The sequence below is a fragment of the Sporisorium graminicola genome, chromosome SGRAM_22 (genome assembly GCF_005498985.1).
Source record: "Sporisorium graminicola strain CBS 10092 chromosome SGRAM_22, whole genome shotgun sequence".
NCBI classification, from domain to species: Eukaryota; Fungi; Basidiomycota; class Ustilaginomycetes; order Ustilaginales; family Ustilaginaceae; genus Sporisorium; species Sporisorium graminicola.
In genome coordinates, this window is record NC_043731.1 from 1141991 (window position 1) to 1160054 (window position 18064).

General features: G+C 57.0%; 8 protein-coding genes across 8 annotated transcripts; 3 read left to right on the forward strand and 5 right to left on the reverse strand.

Annotated features, from left to right (window-relative positions):
- Window positions 1-503: 503 nt before the first annotated feature.
- On the forward strand, window positions 504-2351 carry EX895_004071 (uncharacterized protein; the record flags this gene model as incomplete). Its single annotated transcript, XM_029884669.1, has 2 exons — window positions 504-2050; window positions 2147-2351. The coding sequence occupies 2 exons, from the start codon at window positions 504-506 to the stop codon at window positions 2349-2351; spliced, it is 1752 nt and encodes a 583-aa protein (XP_029739379.1).
- Window positions 2352-2493: 142 nt separating this feature from the next.
- EX895_004072 (uncharacterized protein) lies at window positions 2494-4770 on the reverse strand (the record flags this gene model as incomplete). The annotated part of the gene is made up of 1 exon (XM_029884670.1): window positions 2494-4770. One exon carries the CDS (start codon window positions 4768-4770, stop codon window positions 2494-2496), a length of 2277 nt encoding a protein of 758 aa, XP_029739380.1.
- A 1529-nt stretch (window positions 4771-6299) lies between these two features.
- Window positions 6300-7931, forward strand: EX895_004073 (uncharacterized protein; the record flags this gene model as incomplete). Its single annotated transcript, XM_029884671.1, has 1 exon — window positions 6300-7931. The coding sequence occupies one exon, from the start codon at window positions 6300-6302 to the stop codon at window positions 7929-7931; it is 1632 nt and encodes a 543-aa protein (XP_029739381.1).
- Window positions 7932-8747: 816 nt separating this feature from the next.
- On the forward strand, window positions 8748-9665 carry EX895_004074 (uncharacterized protein; the record flags this gene model as incomplete). The annotated part of the gene is made up of 1 exon (XM_029884672.1): window positions 8748-9665. One exon carries the CDS (start codon window positions 8748-8750, stop codon window positions 9663-9665), a length of 918 nt encoding a protein of 305 aa, XP_029739382.1.
- Window positions 9666-9809: 144 nt separating this feature from the next.
- On the reverse strand, window positions 9810-10922 carry EX895_004075 (uncharacterized protein; the record flags this gene model as incomplete). Its single annotated transcript, XM_029884673.1, has 1 exon — window positions 9810-10922. The coding sequence occupies one exon, from the start codon at window positions 10920-10922 to the stop codon at window positions 9810-9812; it is 1113 nt and encodes a 370-aa protein (XP_029739383.1).
- A 1895-nt stretch (window positions 10923-12817) lies between these two features.
- Window positions 12818-13759, reverse strand: EX895_004076 (uncharacterized protein; the record flags this gene model as incomplete). Its single annotated transcript, XM_029884674.1, has 2 exons — window positions 12818-13242; window positions 13372-13759. The coding sequence occupies 2 exons, from the start codon at window positions 13757-13759 to the stop codon at window positions 12818-12820; spliced, it is 813 nt and encodes a 270-aa protein (XP_029739384.1).
- Window positions 13760-15124: 1365 nt separating this feature from the next.
- On the reverse strand, window positions 15125-16474 carry EX895_004077 (uncharacterized protein; the record flags this gene model as incomplete). The annotated part of the gene is made up of 1 exon (XM_029884675.1): window positions 15125-16474. The coding sequence occupies one exon, from the start codon at window positions 16472-16474 to the stop codon at window positions 15125-15127; it is 1350 nt and encodes a 449-aa protein (XP_029739385.1).
- A 912-nt stretch (window positions 16475-17386) lies between these two features.
- EX895_004078 (uncharacterized protein) lies at window positions 17387-17953 on the reverse strand (the record flags this gene model as incomplete). Its single annotated transcript, XM_029884676.1, has 1 exon — window positions 17387-17953. One exon carries the CDS (start codon window positions 17951-17953, stop codon window positions 17387-17389), a length of 567 nt encoding a protein of 188 aa, XP_029739386.1.
- Between the last annotated feature and the right edge of the window lie 111 nt (window positions 17954-18064).

The following is an 18064-nucleotide window of genomic DNA, read 5'->3' on the forward strand; positions in this document are numbered from 1 at the left end:
TGCCTCTGGATCATCCCTCTCTTTCCTTTGCACTGCAGCCTTTCAAGATACCCCAAGCAAACAAGTAAAGCTGTAGAGCAATCAATCCATTCATTTCATGCTTCCTGTGCTTTGCCAGCGAGAGTTCAGTCTATGCCTGCTTCCCAGTGCGCGTACGGGTTATTGTCGCTGTTTTCGCTCAGCTGAAGTGAGTCCATGTGTCCAAAGCCTATTCGAAAAGTGAGAGATATGGTTGGTTCTGTTGAGAAGGTTGGACAGAGCGTCGCTTGTGGAACACACAAATACGAATCGTTTTCCGCGGGATTTTCTTGTGCTCGCTTCGGGTTCTGTGTTCCAGTGCAAGGCACAGTGCAATTATAGCGATTGTAAGAATGTGCAAAGTGTGGACAGATCATTCGCCGCTAAGCGCTCCTCCCCTCTCTCTCTCTCTCTTTCCATCCCTCTCCCTACGAATCATCATCTCTGCAACGTTCTTCCCCTTTGTCGACACTCGTCTTACCAAGATGACGATGCTCGCATCGACGCCATCAGCGGAACTGTTGACGTGGATTCAACAGCGGCCCTTCGCCTCGGCGTTCACGGCGCTCGTCCTCTACATCACATACAAGCTCGCAATCAAGCCCATCCTGTTTCCCTCACCCTACCGCTACCTTCCACGCCCAGAAAGAGCATCGTACGTCCTCGGGCAACGGATGGTCGAAGCCAAAGGACTCACCTACATCGACGCGGCCACGCAGCAACCTGTGCACGTGAGCGGACCCGGCGAGGTGAACAAGCACTATGCCCGTTCACTCCGCAGCAACGTCTTCGTCTTTCCCGAACCGTTCGGCGGCGAGACGCTGATCATCTCGGATCCCTTTGCGCTCAACACAATCCTGTCCGACATTGACCTGTTCCAATCCGACCTGCTGCGCTCGTCGATCATCGAGTTTATCGTCGGCAACGGCATCGTGACGCGCTACGGCGATGCGCATCGCAAGCAGCGCAAGCTCATGGCTCCCGCCTTCACCCCCGCGCACCTCAAGGGCCTCACCCCGACATTTACAAAGTATGCTGATCTGATGTGTCGCAAGATTGAGTCTAGCGTTGCTGGTGGGGAGGACAAGGTGGATTTGGCAGAGTTCCTCGACTGCACGATGCTCGACATTATCGGCGAGGCCGGCTTTGGGTATCGGTGTGCAGCGCTCGAGAGGGGACGGGGAGGGTCCGAGCTGTCGGCTGCGTTCAACTCGGTAAACCAGGCGGCGATTGACTTTGGGCCGGGGCGCGCGATCCATCTCGGGCTGTCGGCCATGCTGTACCCGCGTGCCGCGACGTGGCCCTTGTCCGAGGCCAATCGGCGTATCCAGAAGGTGAACCGCGTGATGGACCGAATCACGATGCAGATCGTGCGCGAGGCCAAGCGGAGCGTACAACAGGAGGGCGAAGATCTGGGCGACAAGAAGGATCTATTGAGTCTGTTGATCAAGAGCAATCTCGGCGCAGGGGTGCGCGAGAGGATGACGGACCGCGAGATCTCGGGGCAGATCCAGACATTCATGTTTGCCGGGTACGAGACAAGTTCGGTCACCACCTCATGGGCGTTCTACTTCCTCTCGCAGCACGCCGACGTGCAGACCAAGTTGCGCGCGATCATCGAACGGGTGCTCCGCGAACGCAAGGGGCTGGCCCTGGACGAGTTCTCCCCGGCCCTGCTGGACTACGACGACGTGTGGTGCGACCAGCTGCAGTACCTCGACTGGATCCTCGCCGAGACCCTACGCCTGTGCCCGCCCGTGCCCGGAAACGACCGCGAAGCCACCAAAGACGCCGTTCTCCCGCTCATGACCCCGCTCACCCTCTCCAACGGTACCACCATCACGCAGCTCCCCATCACCAAGGGCTCGCGCCTTACGCTCAGCATCAAGACCGTCAACTACAATCCGCTCCTCTTCGGTCACGACGCCGACCACTTCCGCCCGGATCGATTCGCAGACTTGCCCCCCGCACATGCACACGCCAAACTGCCCCCCTACGCCACCTACTCGTTCGTCGGCGGCCCCAAATCCTGGTATGTGCCCGCAGACAGAGCTGCATCCTGAGAGTGTGTGCGAAAGAGCTGACATCCAATAAACCTTTCTTTAAAAAATCTTCGTGCGCTCAACAGCATCGGAGCAAAGTTCGCACTGACCGAAATGAAGGTCCTCATCATCAGCGTCCTAGCACGCTTCCAGCTCTCGCCCGAACCCGGTGTCACGATCAAACAACACCAAGCCCTCATCGTCCGCCCGCGCGTAGAAACATCTTCTGGCGGCCCAGAAGCCGGCATGCCGCTGCGCATCAAACGCCTGCCCCACAAGGCATCGGCCTAAGCTCGCGCTGTCACATAGCATCCCTCTGCATCACAGAGCCCCATGCAAATGCAAAGTCCATAGAATGCAATGCTTGCAAAGAGAACCATTCGAGTGTGCGCTAGTAGTACAAAATAGAAAGTCATCATCGTGTGGCATGCGCTCAGTCGGCAACGAGTTGATCCGAATCAAACACCGCCTGAGGCGGCACCAGCCCCGAGCGCTGCGACACATCCGCCAGCACCTCGGCCAGCTGCTCCACATCCTCCACTGTCGCCAGCGACCAAACCTCATACCCGGAATCCGAGTGATCCCCCTTCGCCTCCTTTTGCTTGTCCCTGTAAGCCAGCTCCTTGCTCAACAGATGCGCACACGCGCGTCCAGGTCCCAAGCATACGAACCGCTCCACGCCCTGCGCCAGCAACGTATCCACCGAGCTGAGCCAGTGGACAGGGCTTCGGAACGCCCCTGCCAGGGTTTCGCGGATTGCGTCGCTGCTGTTGACCACGCTACCATCTTTGGACGATACGAGCGAGAAGTCCTTCGGATCGGACAGCGGCATGTGCTTGACAGCCGGTCGCAAGAAGTCTGAGGCCTCAAGCATCAGACTCGAGTGATACGCACCCGACACTGGCAAATTGACAGCACGCGCCCCGAGATTCTTGGAGCGCAGACGGTCGCAGCAGTACGAAACACCAACCAGCGTGCCCGAAAGCACAATCTGAAGCTGACTGTTGATGTTGGCCACCTCGACCACTTCGTCGCGCGCCACCGAGGGCACCTTGCCGTTGCGAATGTCCTGTGCCACCTGCTCCACCTCTCGAATCACGGCCTTGAGCTTGCCTGGACGCACAACCACACCAGACATTTGGGTGCGTTTCCATCCGGGCTTCGCCCTGGCCTCGTCGCTCGAGGCGGAGGCGCCTTCCTCCTCGTACAGCAAGTCGGCGCCCTTGCCGAGTCCTGCGTTGGCAAAAGCCCAGGTTTCGTAGATGCTTTCAGGCTTGTTACAGCCCGGAGGGAACAGCACCGGGTGATTGGCCGTAAAGTGTGATGCGACCAGACCGCGATGGCGCAACAAACGCACCGCATCGTGCAGATCCATTGCGCCGGAACCCACCAGGGCTGCATAGACGCCCGAGCCATGTCCCGCAGCCCACTGCACATGATCCTGGACGAGATCGATTGAGAACTCCTTGCGAAGCACCTGCAGGAAGGCGAGAGTGCATGTGAGAATGGCAGGTTGTGCATTTTCAGCGCGCGTCAGCTCGAGCTGGTCACCAGAAAAGACGAGATCTCTGAGCCAACCCCTGCGACTCCTCGCTATCGCTGTGCCACTGGCGGACAGGCCCTGTCTCGGGTCGAGCTGACGCGTCTTTGCCAGTTCGGCTTCGAAGAGTTCTCTCTGCTCTGCGCTGGTGGCGCGGTCACCTTGAATGTAATGATGCGAGTGAATGCCGGGAGTCATCATGAGTGCTTCTTCGGCCTGATGCCAGATGGATCTGGCCGAGCGAAATGCTTTGTAGAGGTCCTTGGACATGGCAACATACTGGGAGCCTTGACCAGGAAAGATAAGGGCCGTCTTCTTGCGCACGATTCCGATCCCTGCATGACCTTCGCCCACTCCGCCGGTGGCCGCGCCACCCAGGGGAGGTTGTGTGCCAGGAGCGACAAAGGACGAAGCATTGAAAGAGGACGAGGGGGATGAAAAGTAGGTATGCTGAGGCAGAGGCTGCTCGCTGCGGGTGGAGGGCGAATAGCGGTGCTCGTACCGATGAGCGTGTTGTTGCTCGGTGGCGGCTGAAGCAGCTGCTGTTGGTGTTGCTGAAGACGGCGATGCGCTGGATGAGGCTGGAGGCGGGACTTTGATGGAGCTTATTTTGCGTTTACCATAGTTGGCGACGGCACCTTTGCCGGCACTTCCCATGACGATGGGTGCATTAGCTGGTCTCGTCTGAGATGTTGCCGCATTGCCTTCTCCATTTGCAGCAACGGGGCCACCTTGACTCTTGGCACCGCCGCCAAATGCCCATGTATCATCGAGCTGGTCTGCAGCACTAGTGGATCTCGACGTCTCGGAAGTGGATGGGTTCTGACCGGCTTGGCTGGTGCTCGGCCGTGATGGTGTGATACTGGCTGCGGGGCTGTCGGACGAAGTGGACACGGCATGCGACGCCGCGTTGCTCGCATTTGTGGTAGCGGATGGGAGCAAGGGATGTGCGGAGGCACCGAGCGTGCGATAGCGGGCGACATAAGCAGTCGAGTTGCGAATTTGAGCGAGTGACTGGCGACTACTAGTAATGGTCGACGAGAGTGCACCGTTGGACGCGGCGACAGCGGTGGACGAATGCCGCGAGCCTGAAGAGCCGGCAAGACGAGAGCTCGAGTGCGATGCCGAGGCAAGCAGCTCCCTCGCTGCACAGCGGTGGGAGGAGAGCATCCCAGATGAGAATTCGAGGACGAATGTTGCGACTGCCTGGGTAATTCTCGTTCGGGGCTGTGCCGAGTCGGGCGGGTCGTTGAAACTCGTTGCTTCAAGATCGCTTTTGAAAGATGCTACAAAGATGAATGCTGCATTCTGAGAAGCTTAGGATGCAATGATGTGGGGATGGTGCGGTGGACAGGGTGATGTTGATGTTGATGGTGATGGTGATGGTGATGGTGATGGTGATGGTGATGGAGGGAAGCTGTCGCTGCATGAGCAAAGGAACCCAGAGATCGGTCTTGGCTGTCGTGGAAGCGTGTGCCTCCGCCAAAGAAGTGTTGCATCACAACACAGTGCCAAAGTGCGGAGAGCGAGGGAGTGGTTTTAGCGGGGGGAAAGGTGCGAGCCAACCGGCCAGCCAGCCAGTCAGCCCACGTCCTTTTGGCTGCACCAGCGGAAAGCTCCCGAAAAGAGCACCGGTCACCGGCCCAGCGCGACTTGTTCTTTCGGTGCGGTCATCGGCTTGTTCCGCTTCCCGCTTTCAAAAAAGAAAGGAAAAGAAAAAAGAGACTCAAGACGAATTGAGTCGAGTCGAGTCAAGCTGCCTCGATCGTGGGGTTAGAGTTGCAGGGATGGCCAGGCGCAAGCTAACTGAGGCGCCTGCTCTCTCTTAGCGTACTGATCCCGATATTTCACAAGGCAATTTTCTCGAGATTGAGCTCTCGTCACCAAACGGCCGGGTCAAATAACGTTGGAGAACAATGTTACATCGCAACGAGCAAGATGAAGAAAAAGTTACTGAAAAAGAGCTGGTTATGTTAGAGCGTGGGAGCGCGCCGACGGTGCGGCAAACCGAAGATCCGGTCTGCCGTCGACAATATTCATGTGATGAAGCCTGCATGTGGTTCGGCAGCTAAGATAGGCGAGAATCGTCATTGGTCCCAAGACTTCAGCTTCTGCCTAAAGTAGTATGGGTTTTTTCACAAAAAACCTCGAGGTCGCTACACTCTGACCTGGTGCAGGTTCCGCCCTCGACGCATTGTTGCCGCCTTCTGTACGGGGGGAATTTCAAGCTGGTAAGGGTTGCAGCAGTCGATTAGCCAAGTTCGGAGCAGTTGCATGCCATTGATGTGGTGCCAATCCGAGAGTCGGTTGAAGAATGGAATGCGCTCAGGTTCGACTGTAAATCACACCGCGTCAATTCCGTGGGCTGTCGGGCAAGCCGCCACACACACGGAACTCTCGGAGAAAAGGAGTTGACGTCGGCGTTTAAGTCCAAAAAAAAGAGTTGTGTTCTGCAGACCATGCTTGGCTTTCGGGCTTGGCCACTGCAGCTGTGCGCTTGCTCGTCCTCCACCATCACCACTTGCCGTTCATCGCAGAATCGCAGCTTAACGCCTTGCAAGCTCATCCTTTCGGCTTTATGGGCCCCACCGCTTGCCTCTGTCGACAAATATATACCACCAAGATGACCACATAGCTCAACGGACTACTCGTCTACCTTCCACCACCTGCATTGTCTTATTCGCGGCATCCCTGTTCTGATGTCGTCGTCCAGCACCAGCATGGTCGACGTCGACACACCTTGCGACAAGGGCGCTCCTCCCACTTCTCGCGCACTCTACAATGCAGGCACACTCGGAAAAGCACGCCAACTCGTGGGCGTCGCCGCGCTCTGCTTGGCCATGCTCCTCACCCAGTCTGCACTCGGCCAGACCGTGATTCCAATCCGCAGCATCGCCCGCTCCTTCGACGTCGAATTTGACGATGCGCAGCAGTCGTGGTTCGCCGCTGCCTTTTCTCTCACCGTCGGCACCTTTGTGCTCCCCGCCGGTCGTATCGGCGATCTTATTGGTCACAAGTCCATCGTCATCTTTGGTTACGCCATGCTCAGCATCTGGTCCGTCATCGCCGGTCTCACGCACTACACTGGGTCGTATATTTTCTTCGATGTTTGCAGGGCCATGCAAGGTCTGAGTTGTGCCTTCTTGCTGCCCAACTCGCTGGCAATTCTGGGCAGAGTTTTTGCACCGGGCAGCTACGCAAAGCATCTCAGCTTCTCGTTCTTCGCAGCCACGGCGCCCAACGGATTCCTGACAGGGGCACTATTCACCACTCTGGTGGACATGAACAGCAAAATGGGCTGGTACTGGGGCTTCTACATTATGGCCATCATCTCGATCTTGTTGGCTGTCCTGTGTGCCTGGGTTCTCCCCAGTGAAGACGAGATGCGTGCCGTCAGCGCGTCGTGGAAGCTCGATGCGTACGCAGACGCTTCCGAGCTGTCGACCTCCGCCTCGAGTGACAACATAGCCCACAAGGAAGCGCCGCTATGGAAACGGCTCGACCTCTTCGGCACAATTACAGGAGTTGCTGGTCTCGTCCTCTTCAACTTTGCGTTTAACCAAGCGCTCGTCGTTGGCTGGTCGACGGTGTACGTCTACGTCCTGCTCATCGTCGGAGTGCTCTTGATTGCCATCTTCGTCTATGGCGAGGGTAAGGCGCTTTATCCTCTGCTCCCCACCAGCGTCTTCAGCAGCGTCTCGGGTGTGATCATCTTGATCTGTCTCGGCGCAGGCTGGGCCAGCTTCGGCATCTGGGTCTTCTACCTGAACTTTTTCCAACAACTCGTTCGAGGGTATAGTCCCATCTTTACCGTGGTCACCTTTGTCCCTTGCGGTGTGGCAGGGATTGTTGCGGCGTTTACCTCTGCGCAGATCCTGGGGCGCACCAGTCCGGCGTTTGTCATGCTGCTGTCACTGCTCGCGTTCTGCATCGGGACCTGTCTGGCAGGGAACGCCCCGGTGCATGTTGGGGCACTGCCGTATGTTTCGTCGGCGGTCATGCCGTTCGGGATGGACATGTCGTTCCCGGCAGCGAGCATTATCCTAAGCGATCTGCTACCGGCGCATCAGCAGGGCACGGCGAGTAGCATTGTAAATACCGTCGTCAACTACAGCATCGCGTTGGGGCTGGGTTTTGCAGGTGTCGTCGAGACGCACGTCAACGATGGAGGCAGGAACTCTTTGAAGGGCTATCGTGGGGCGTTCTATATGGGCATGGGTTTTGCGGGCGCCGGTGTCGCGCTGGCGCTCGTCAATTGGGGTTTGCATTCCTGGCAGAGCCGAAAGAGCCAAGCTGCTGAAGCAGGCCAGAAGGCGGTCGAGAAGGCTTGATCGCATATGTATTCATTTTGTATAGTAACGTTGAAAGCACGAATCGCAAGCAGTGTTTATTATAATCCTACCTGCTCTGGAAGATGGCCCTGGAAGCTGGGCTTGATTCTCGGTAGTGGGAAGGGTGGTTGTTACGAGTCACAGCGCACTATGGCGGTTTCGAACAAGGTGCACACCACAGAACAAAGCGGTATCGTGTGCACGACGCGAGAACGACGACAAAGGCTTTCTGGAAACCAGCCGAGCGAGCTGCCGACCAAGCAAGCGGAGGCGGTGCGGTTTTTTTTTTAGAGAGTGCCGAATAAGCAGCCGAAATCGGGGCAGCAGTCGCGCTGTTGGATGGGGGCGAAAGTTAGAAACAAGAAAATGCACCACAGCCTCAGACAGTTAATTTCCGCCGGCAGGGGGCACGTGGAGCTTCCTGCCCTGCGAAAAGGGTGCCGAACAAGCGATGCTTTGCAACAGGCAATCGAGTGCTGGCTACGGTTCGGCGTGCAGTCGCGTACAGTCCAAGAGAAGATAGGTATGCAGATGAGAGTGGGGGATCTGTCGAGTATCACTGATCCGGCGGATAATTTCATTGTTCGGTGGGCTCGTCGGCGTCCTGTACCGTACCCGATGGGGCCGACGTGCAGAGTTGGACATGATTGTTTGGAGACCATGCTTGCATCGCTGCATATTTGACGACGCCCCTGCTTCACCATCGATATGGTATAAAGCAGCAACGCAACTAGCGGCCCTGACCAATACCGAGTTCATCCCCATCCCAAACCTCAGCGTTTTTCCCACTTTTCACACACCGAACGAATCGACAATATGACGTGGCCAACGGGCATCATTATCGACACGGTTTTCATCCCGCTCTACGTAGCCTTCGCGCTGCTCAACTTGCTCAACGTGGTCAAGCACGGGTTCAAGCGCACCGTGGGATTCATCTCGCTGCTGCTCGTGTCGCTGGTGCATCTGGTGGGCAACGTGATACTCGTCGTCGAGTACACCAAGCACGACAAGGCTTCGATCAACGTGACAGTGTGGGGGTACATCCTGCAGTCCGTGGGGCTGAGTTTCCTTGTTTCGGCCAGCCTGGCGTTCTTCGCGCGCGCTCGTGCAGAGATGCACGACCGCGCGGGCCAGGACGCGCTGACAGGCAAGGGTGTCAAGCTACTGAATCTGGTCAACTTGGCCGCGCTCGTATGCGTCATCACAGGATACACGGATACCAACTTTACGGATGCACAGGGGAATGTGCTGACCAAGGTGTCGCTGCCCACCCAGGCGGTCGTGGGCGCCGTGCTGTACGTTGTCCTTGTTGTCGTAATCCTTGCACTGGCGCTGGCCGGCCTGCGCGGAACCAGGGCTGCGGGAACCAACGAGACGCACACGATCAGGATCGCACTCATCGTCGCACTGCCGCTCATGCTCGTCCGTGCAGCTTGGTCCGTGTACACCACCAAAGCCGGCTCGATCCTCGTCCCAAAGAGCATCTGGGCCAAGCTCGTGCTGCAATACATCTCCGAGCTAGCCGCACTCGCCGTACTCACCGCACTGGGCTTCTTGATCTCTCGCGCCGAGACGATCGAGACCGAGTTGGATATCGAACAGGTCCACAGCCATGAATCGACCAAGTTCGTGTCGCAGCCGGGCAGCGGTGAGCAGTCTCTGGCGTATCAGCAGCCGCTACAGACGGCTCAGCAGCCAATCTCGTACTCGTCGTACCCCCCTCGTCCCCAGTAGGACCGCCATGTTCACCGCACCGCATCTTTCTCTCATTGTACATCACATCGCTGCACAAGTCAATCTAATAAAAAGCGGAAGCAACATCGCATTCCAAAACCACATCGAAGAAGAACAAGCAATTGAACCGAGACTTGCTGTAAATCACTGATCAATGTCGAGCACGATACGACCGGCGATCTTGCCGCTCTGCATGTCGTCGTACACCTTGGGCAGCTGCGAGAGACCCAGAGTCTTGAAGTGAGTCCTGACCTTGCCCGCCGCGGCGATATCGAGCGCCTCCTGTGCGTCCTGCCTGTTGCCCACGTACGAGCCCACAATCCTCACGGAGCGGAACACGGTGAAGAACACGTTGGCCTTGATGTCGGCCTGGCCGGGAAGACCGACGGCGACAAGCACGCCGCGCGGGCGGATGTAGTCCAACGCCTGCTCGTACGCGGCCGCGCCGCTCGCGGCGACAACAGCGGCCTGCGGACCGAATCCGTCGGGGGTTGCCGCTTTGATGTCCTCTACGAGGTTTTTCGAGGTCTTGAAGTCGATGAAACGCTCGGCACCGAGGCTGTCGCAGAGCTGCTTCTTGTCCGAGCCCGTGTCGATGGCAATGACGCGGTAGCCGGCGGCGACGGCGTACTGGACAGCCAAGTGGCCGAGACCTCCGCCGGCACCGGGGATGGCGACCCACTGGCCAGGGGTCAGCTGGGCCTCCTTGAGCGCCTTGTAGACGGTGACACCGGCGCAGAGGATGGGTGCGGCCTGGTCCAGAGGCAGGTCGTCGGGGATGATCGAAAGGTGGTTGGCGTACGACACGGCGTACTTCTGGAACGAGCCGTCAACGCTGAAGCCGGAGCACTGGGCGTGGGGGCAGTTGGGCTCGGCACCCGTGCGGCAGAAGGAACAGTTGAGGCACGACGTGGCGATCCACTTGATGCCCACACGGTCGCCGACCTTGACGAACTGGTCTGCGCCCTCTCCGAGAGCAACAACGACACCAGCACCCTCGTGACCGCCGACAAGGGGAAGCTTGTTGTCCAGAGGCCAGTCACCCAGCATGGCGTGCAGGTCGGTGTGGCAGACACCAGAGTAGATGACGCGGACAAGCGCCTCGCCTCGCTTGAGCTCCTTCTGGATGGGCACCTCTTTGACAGAGACGGGACCGCCCTGCTTGTCGAAGATGGCGACTCGGTTTTGACCCGAGATCTGCAGCTGTTGCTCACGAGGGTCAGCGTGAGAGTGGGCGGAGGTTGCAGCGGGAGCCATTGTTGTTTGAGGTTGTTCACGAGAGGTGTGTTTTGAAGAGTGGATGAGTGGGAGTGTAAGACTGTCTGCTGATTGTTGAGGCAGAAGAAGATGTGGGGGGAGATTGGACGATTGATGGCGTCGAACGGATGCTCTTTTATGCTTTCGAAAGAGGTCAGATGAGCTTTGCTTCGTATGCTTAGTAGCAGACTGTCCAGCAACAAAGCACCGAGCACAGACGTTGGTGATTCATGCAGCTGCGGAGGAGCACCGTTCTCGCTTTCTCTACTCACACAGACAAAGCTACTGTACTGTCGCCAGAGACCCGCATGATCTGCAACTACTGCCACAGCTTCTGCGATGTGATGTCGCGCGAGTTACATGGACTGGGTGTGGGAACGTTTCAAGAAAGTGGCAATGGGAATGGGCCCGAGCGTGAGAAGGATGTGCTCTGCGAAGCCGGCGCTCTCCCGCTTTTTACATGCATCTTGTTTCGACAAGAGCACAACGAGGCTTTACCGAGAGTGCGGGGGAAGCAATGTGACAGCTGAGCTCCCCCACAAGCTGCTGAGCGTGTATTTCGGTGTTCTAACCCCGACTGGCGAAAAGGACCCAGCAGGGGCGGAAGCTTGCGAGCAGAAGTGCGCGGGGCAGAACAGCGGTTTCGAGGCACGCACACGACACTCCAGGTCGCTCCCGAAGTGGTTCCGAAGAAGACGTGCTTGGCAGTCTGCCGCTTGGGGGCAGAGAGCTGCCAAACACGGCCAACTTGGGCTAGCGCTCATGTGCATGTGCTTGCTTGCTTGCAGTACAGAAAACCAGAAAAATTTGCGCCAGCCTCCCGCAATTGCCTCTGGCGCCGGCCAAATGCATATGTATGTGTGTGTCGCTTAGAGTAGAACGGCCGCTTCTGCCAACTCGGCGCCACGCTTCCCCGCATGGTAGGCCCGAGCTCTATTTTCAATGTCGCTCTGGGCTCCTTGAACTTCCTTCCCCCTTCCCGCATTCCTGGTTTCTCTGCTGGAAGTTGTGCGCGCAAGACCAGAGCGAAAGTGTGTCGTGTGACTGGCTGGAGCCCACGCCCTCTCTCTTGCTGTTCCCACGGAGGTGGTAGCGACCCATTGGAAGCATGTCCCTCGGTCACACAGCTGTCCGAAACCGTTCCTTTGGTACAAGGATGCCGAACAAAACACATGACCCGCTCCACTCATGTCGAGAGATTTGCTGCCTTTCCCCGCATTCTCACGGTCCGAGTCAAATGCCCAAGCCTTGGCTTCTATCCAACAGAAGCTCTTGTCAATTCTAGAACCAGGCAGAGATGAGAAAGGTCGGTCAGCATCTGAGAGGCTGTGTTCCATTGCAAGCACTCGACCAACTCAGATTATGGTTGTGCAAGTGGCGATTGACAAAGCATCCCGCTCCAATGTACGAAGACTCGGTTTAGGGTCGCGCCTAGTCAGTGCAGCGGTATAGCGGTTGGGGAACCACGCACACACAGCATTCCTTGTTGGCGTTCATTTTTTAGTCTCATTTTTGCGCCACCTTTTCTTCTTTTTTCTTAATCGTCGCTTGACTTTCTGTCACATTGGGCCATATTCACCACACAGGGTACACTACCATCGGCTTCTGCGAAGAATGTCTCGCTCGCACCACCAGGCATCCAAAGCCAAAAAAGCATGGATCATATACACATCCACATGTGCTCATGGCATTACGAAAGCGCCATTACTCAGACCTCGTACGTAGGTGAAACTTCATCGTCGTGCACGCCACGCCCGTCCGACCTTAGCAGAGAAACTCGGACGACGCCTTCAAGCTGCGCTGGTTGGCTTGGTCTCTGATCCACCCACAGCATCAATGGGTCATAAGTTCAAGATCAGTCTGTGCTCTCTCTCCAATTTCAACTGTGCATAGACTTACGCAGAGGCGACGGCAATGGTGCCCGAGGCGATGGCTTCGGTGGCGCCGATCATCTTGTTGTAGTCTTCGATGGTGATGAGCGTTGCGTCGCTGATGGGTGTGCGCTTGGACCACTGTGTGGCGGAGAGCGCGCGCGAGGGCGGGTATGCGTAGCGGCGGCTGCTCGGGCGTGTGCGTTTGGTCCATCGCACGGGCAATGCGTATATCGCATTTGTGCCAGTCGCTGCGGGGACTCTGGGCGCTGCTGATCTCGGTGGTACTGGTGGTGCCGAGGATGGTGTCGTCGCCATGTGCGGCTGAGCTGGTGTGTCCGTGTTTTCAGTCAGCGGAGGCATCGATGCTGGAGACGCAGTGTACTCGGTGGAAGTGTCGAGATCTTCTGGTCCGGTGTCGGTTGCTGCTGCTGTCTCTGTTTGCGCCGCTGCACGGTTCCTCTGTGCTGCACATATCGCTTCTTTCACCCTCGCGTCTTCTACCCTCCCCCATAACAAAAGCTCCTTCATCAGCACGATTCTACAAGCTCCACTGTGACCGAAACACGAAAACTTACTCTCCGCCTTCTTCTCAGCATCCCTGTACTTCGACTTCAAGTTCATGGTCTGATACGTGATCGCAGCAGCGCCCACTGCGACCGCCGCCGTCGTCCCGTATGCTCCCGAAACTGATTTACGTTTCAACCCAGACCCCAGAAAATTGTCTGTACCCAGGTTGAGCTTCTCCGGTGCCTGTTGGACGACTTTTCTCACCTGTTTGGCCGAGAGCGAGTGCGTGAGCCGGTCGACGAGCGCGGGCGTGTCGTTGCCGGCGGCAGGGATGAGGCGTTCGGTTGCACTTTCCAGGGCGCTTTCGAGCGCGGCGTGTGCTGGGGTGGAGCCTGCCAGCAGCCAAGTCAGAAGGTGCAGAAGAAGGAGGGGGCGGCGGAGGAGGCTTGGCTGCATGCTGGGAAAGTTTGCTGTTCTTGCTTCTCCAGTCGGTTGAGCTGCTTTTCAGAGAGAGAGATGAGATCCGAGATGTTTACAGGCAGAGAAAGAGAGTGCCAAAGATGCTACCCCTTTATGTAGCTGCTTGCCTGGAGGGACAAATGAGGATCTGGAACAGCAGCCCTCCTGAACAAGAGTTCGCGTGGCTGGCTGTTGGAAAGCCGCGGTAATGAAGCAGCGCGGCGTACACCTTTACCTCTACTCTGTTGTTGTTAAAAGGCGTACACTTTCTCTTTTGATTGTGATCAATTCCGGCGGTTCTGCTCAGACCAAAGACATAGCAGTGCGCGGTCTCCTAGTGAACGAGCGCGGGATGAACTTTTTGCAAATTACTTGTGGCGGGTTGTCGTGAGCCGCTGGGAAGCAAGGAGGCAGGATTGTGGCAGTGTTGAAGTCAGACAGTGCTTTGTGCTGAGGTCAAAACAGGAATGCCAAAGGGAAGCTTGAGGATATTTCCTGTCGCCGAAAGCGAACGTTGTAGACAGGTATGCGTGTCGATGCGTGGTCGAGATCGTGACTGCTTCTAAAAGCGACGGCAAGCGCGGATGGAAGATCTGAGCAAAGAGGAATTGTAACCCGCGGTTAGCAATCCAGACGATCCGTCGACATCTGAACCATACTCCAAACCAGATCGATAATAGGAGGGAACGCATCATCGACTGCACAGATTGTGTTTGCGTCAAGGAACAACCGCTCTGCCCAGCCCTTCGAACAGCCTCACTCTGACTGCATTTGCAAACTCGAAACTTTGCCCTTGACCTTGTCCCGCGCGCTTCACGTCCAAGGCGGCACGTTCTGACGGGCATCACACAATCGCTGCATCCAGCACGTTCTGCATCGACATGCTTGGGATGTGGGGGTTGAACGTCGGACCGGACCGCCTGACAACGTAGGTTGTATGCATTCGAGCGCACGTGCTGAGCTTTGCAGTGTCGACGGCAGATGAAGGACAATGGCGAGTCGAGATGAAGTCAACCGCGGCCGACCCTAGGCGGCACATCAACCTTTACCCTAAAAGGGGCCGAAGCCAAAGATCCCTCGGTCTTATGCTCTGTTCTTTGTCATAGATGGTCACTGGTCACGTCAGAATCACTCGCAGCAAGGTGAAATCCAGACCAAATCCAAGCATTCCATTAGATCATGCAACGAGGGGAGGGACAGGTATATATACAGAGTGCTGAGAAGCAAAATGACAGATGGCTTTTGGATGCGAGAAGTGGGTGCTCTTCATTCATTCCCGACGTCCGATCCGGTTGACGCGACACGACGATCCACTCTAAATCCGACAGAGAGACGCGGGCAGAGTGGGCTTGTCGTTGTCGTCTAGAGGTCAGCGGGGAGGTAGTCAGAGTACTGCTTGCTCTTGACCTTGTTGAGGTCCTCCTCGGTGATGCTCTTGACCTGGTCACCCGCGTTGTATCCGAAACGCTTGGCTGAGTTGGTGACACCCGCCTTGTAGAACGCGGGACGACGCAGGATGGTAACGACACAGCTGCCACCGAGGCCGATGTTATGAGTCATCGCGTTCTGGACGTTCTTGACCTGCAGGGCACCGGCGTCGCCACGAAGCTGGTCAACCATGTACTTGATCATGCCCAAACCAGTGGCACCCAGGGGGTGGCCCTTGGACTCGAGACCGCCGGAGGGGTTAACGACCCAACCCTTGCCGGAATCGTTGTAGGTGTTGAGCTTCTGCTCGACGAGTTTGTGTGCGTCGCCCTCTGCGCAGAGGCCCAAAGCCGGGTAGGTGACGAGCTCGTTGGGAGCAAAGCAGTCGTGCAGCTCGAGCACCTGAATATCCTTGGGACCGACACCGGCCTGCTTGTAGGCGATCTGTGCGGCACGACGCGACATGTCGGCACCGGCGAGCTCGATGCGCGAACGGTCCTCGTAGAGACGGATCGAGTCAGTGGCGACACCCATACCAGCAAGCTCGATGGCGCGGTCCTCGAGGCCGTGCTTCTTGACAAACTCCTCCGAGGCAACAATGACGGCAGCACCGCCGTCTGAGGTGGGCGAGCACATGGGCAGCGTGACCTCGCGTGTGATCTTGCGTGCCTTGGCGACCTGCTCCTTGGTTGGGGTAGCGCGGAACTGTGCGTACGGGTTGTTGGCCGAGTGTGCGTGATTCTTGGCAGCAATCTCGGCGATGTGGTCCCAGGTGGCACCGTACTTTTCACAGTACTCGAGACCGGCAGCACCAAAGATACGCGCAGCAAACGGACCAAAGTCTTCCACCTCGTACTCCTTGTCACCCTCAATCTCAAAGAGCTGCGACATGGTGCCCTCCATAGGAGCGGCACGGTCGGTGAAGGCAGAGCTGAGAGAACCAGGAGCCATTTTCTCAAAGCCAACGGCAAGGGCGCACTCAGCCTGACCGGCGAGGACGGCGTTGGCAGCAAGGTTGAAGGCGCTAGAACCGGTGGAGCAGTTGTTGTTGACGTTGACGATGGGGATTCCGGTCATGCCGAGCTGGTAGAGGACACGCTGACCGCAGGTGGAGTCGCCGTAGACGTAACCGGCGGCGGCGTACTCGATGTCGTCGTAAGTGAGACCAGCATCGATCAGCGCCTTGACACTGGCTTCGAGACCGAGGATGGGGTAATCACGGTCGGCGGGCTTGGTGAAGGCAGTCATGCCGACACCGACGACGTAAGCTTTGCGTGCAGACATGATCGAAAAGGAAGAGATGGGATGGAAGCAAGCGTATTTGTTGGATGGTCGACGAAGGGAGTGTAGAAGGGCAGAAAGGTATTTAAAGGCGAAAGCGGTTCTTGGCCAAGGCCAAGGGTGCAATGTAGAGAGTCTGACCTAGCGTGTGAGAAGGTCAGAACGAGCGAGCAAGGGTACGGCAGAACCGGCTGCTTTCAATGCCGGCTCGCGAGGTCTCTGCCAGCAGCAGCCAAGCAGTGAGAGCCGTGCTGGACTTTCTCAAACCTGTGTTTTTTCGAGAGCATCATCAGGGTTCAAGCACCTTGCTGCTGCTGCTGAAGCTGTGAGGGCAGGCTCTGATCAAGCGTCAGCAACCTCCGCGGTTTTTGAAGGAGAATCAAGCGAGGTTGAAGAGCCGACTGATGTTCCTTTCAGACGTCTCCAATGCCCGCCAATGAATTGTATTCTTACCCCAGACTGTCATCAATAAATATTTTACACAAAGACCAACTTTGTATTCGGACAAAAGCAAACAGCGCGCAGCAGCATTCCATATTTTCTAGCCCAAAAAAGTGCGGGGAAGATACGTTTGGCTTGCGGTTGAAAGCCAACTACAGCTTCTGCCTTCTCTGCTCGCCTCCCCTAACGCGCGCACCTCCTCGGTCAGATATGTCCGAACAATCAATGAGTGGATCTTCAACGTGTTGAGATAGACTGTCTGCACTGCTTGTGCTTGATTCTCAATGCGAACAAGCTACGAAGTAAGTAAGCATCTCAAAGTGGTCTGGCCTCACTGCCGGACAAGCTCTAACACTAATTAGAATTGCCAAGCTGAACCCATCGAAGACATACGAAACCTAAACGGTAGCAAGGACGGTGGCGGCCATATGATGAAACCGCTGTAGATGCGTAGTAGAGGCACTGAATGAGCGATCACATACCAAACATGCTACCGAGACCGCTCAACAAACCGCCGTCCTTCTTCTTATCGGCGTCCTCCTGCTCGTTCGAGTCCGGCGCCGCTTCACTGGCATCCGCTCCTGCCCCGCCGAAACCTCCAGCATCGGAAGCACCAGCAGTGCCCTTGCTCTGAATCGTATCATACGCCTGTCCGCCGTTTGTGTTGGTCGCAGCGGGCTTGATAGCGTTCCACGTGCCCTTGGCGTTGACGCATGACTGGTGCACCGCATTCGACAGCGGAGTGCCCAGCGGCTTCAGCGCATGACAGCTCTGCGGCAACGTCCAGCTGTTGTTGTCCACATCGTAGTTCTCCTGATGCGTGCAGTGAATCGCACTTTTGACGCTGGCGACGCGCGTTTGAGGGCTGTAGCACACGCCGACTTCGACCGACGAGTACCAGTAGAACGTGCTCGCCAGCGGGAATTGGGCTGGGGTAAAGTCCGGGGTGGGAATGCCGTCGATGGCTTTGACCCCGTGAGTGGTGAGGACGAGGACGAATGGGAGCGAGGTGAAGATGGCCTGCATGGGTGTGGTTCGCATCTTGGGTCTTGGTTGCGATATCGTTCAAAGTCAAGGCGTCGAATAGGTGAGGGTGTAGCAGAAAAGCTACTTCGTGAGCGGGATTAATCTCCCCTTATATGCTGTCTCGCA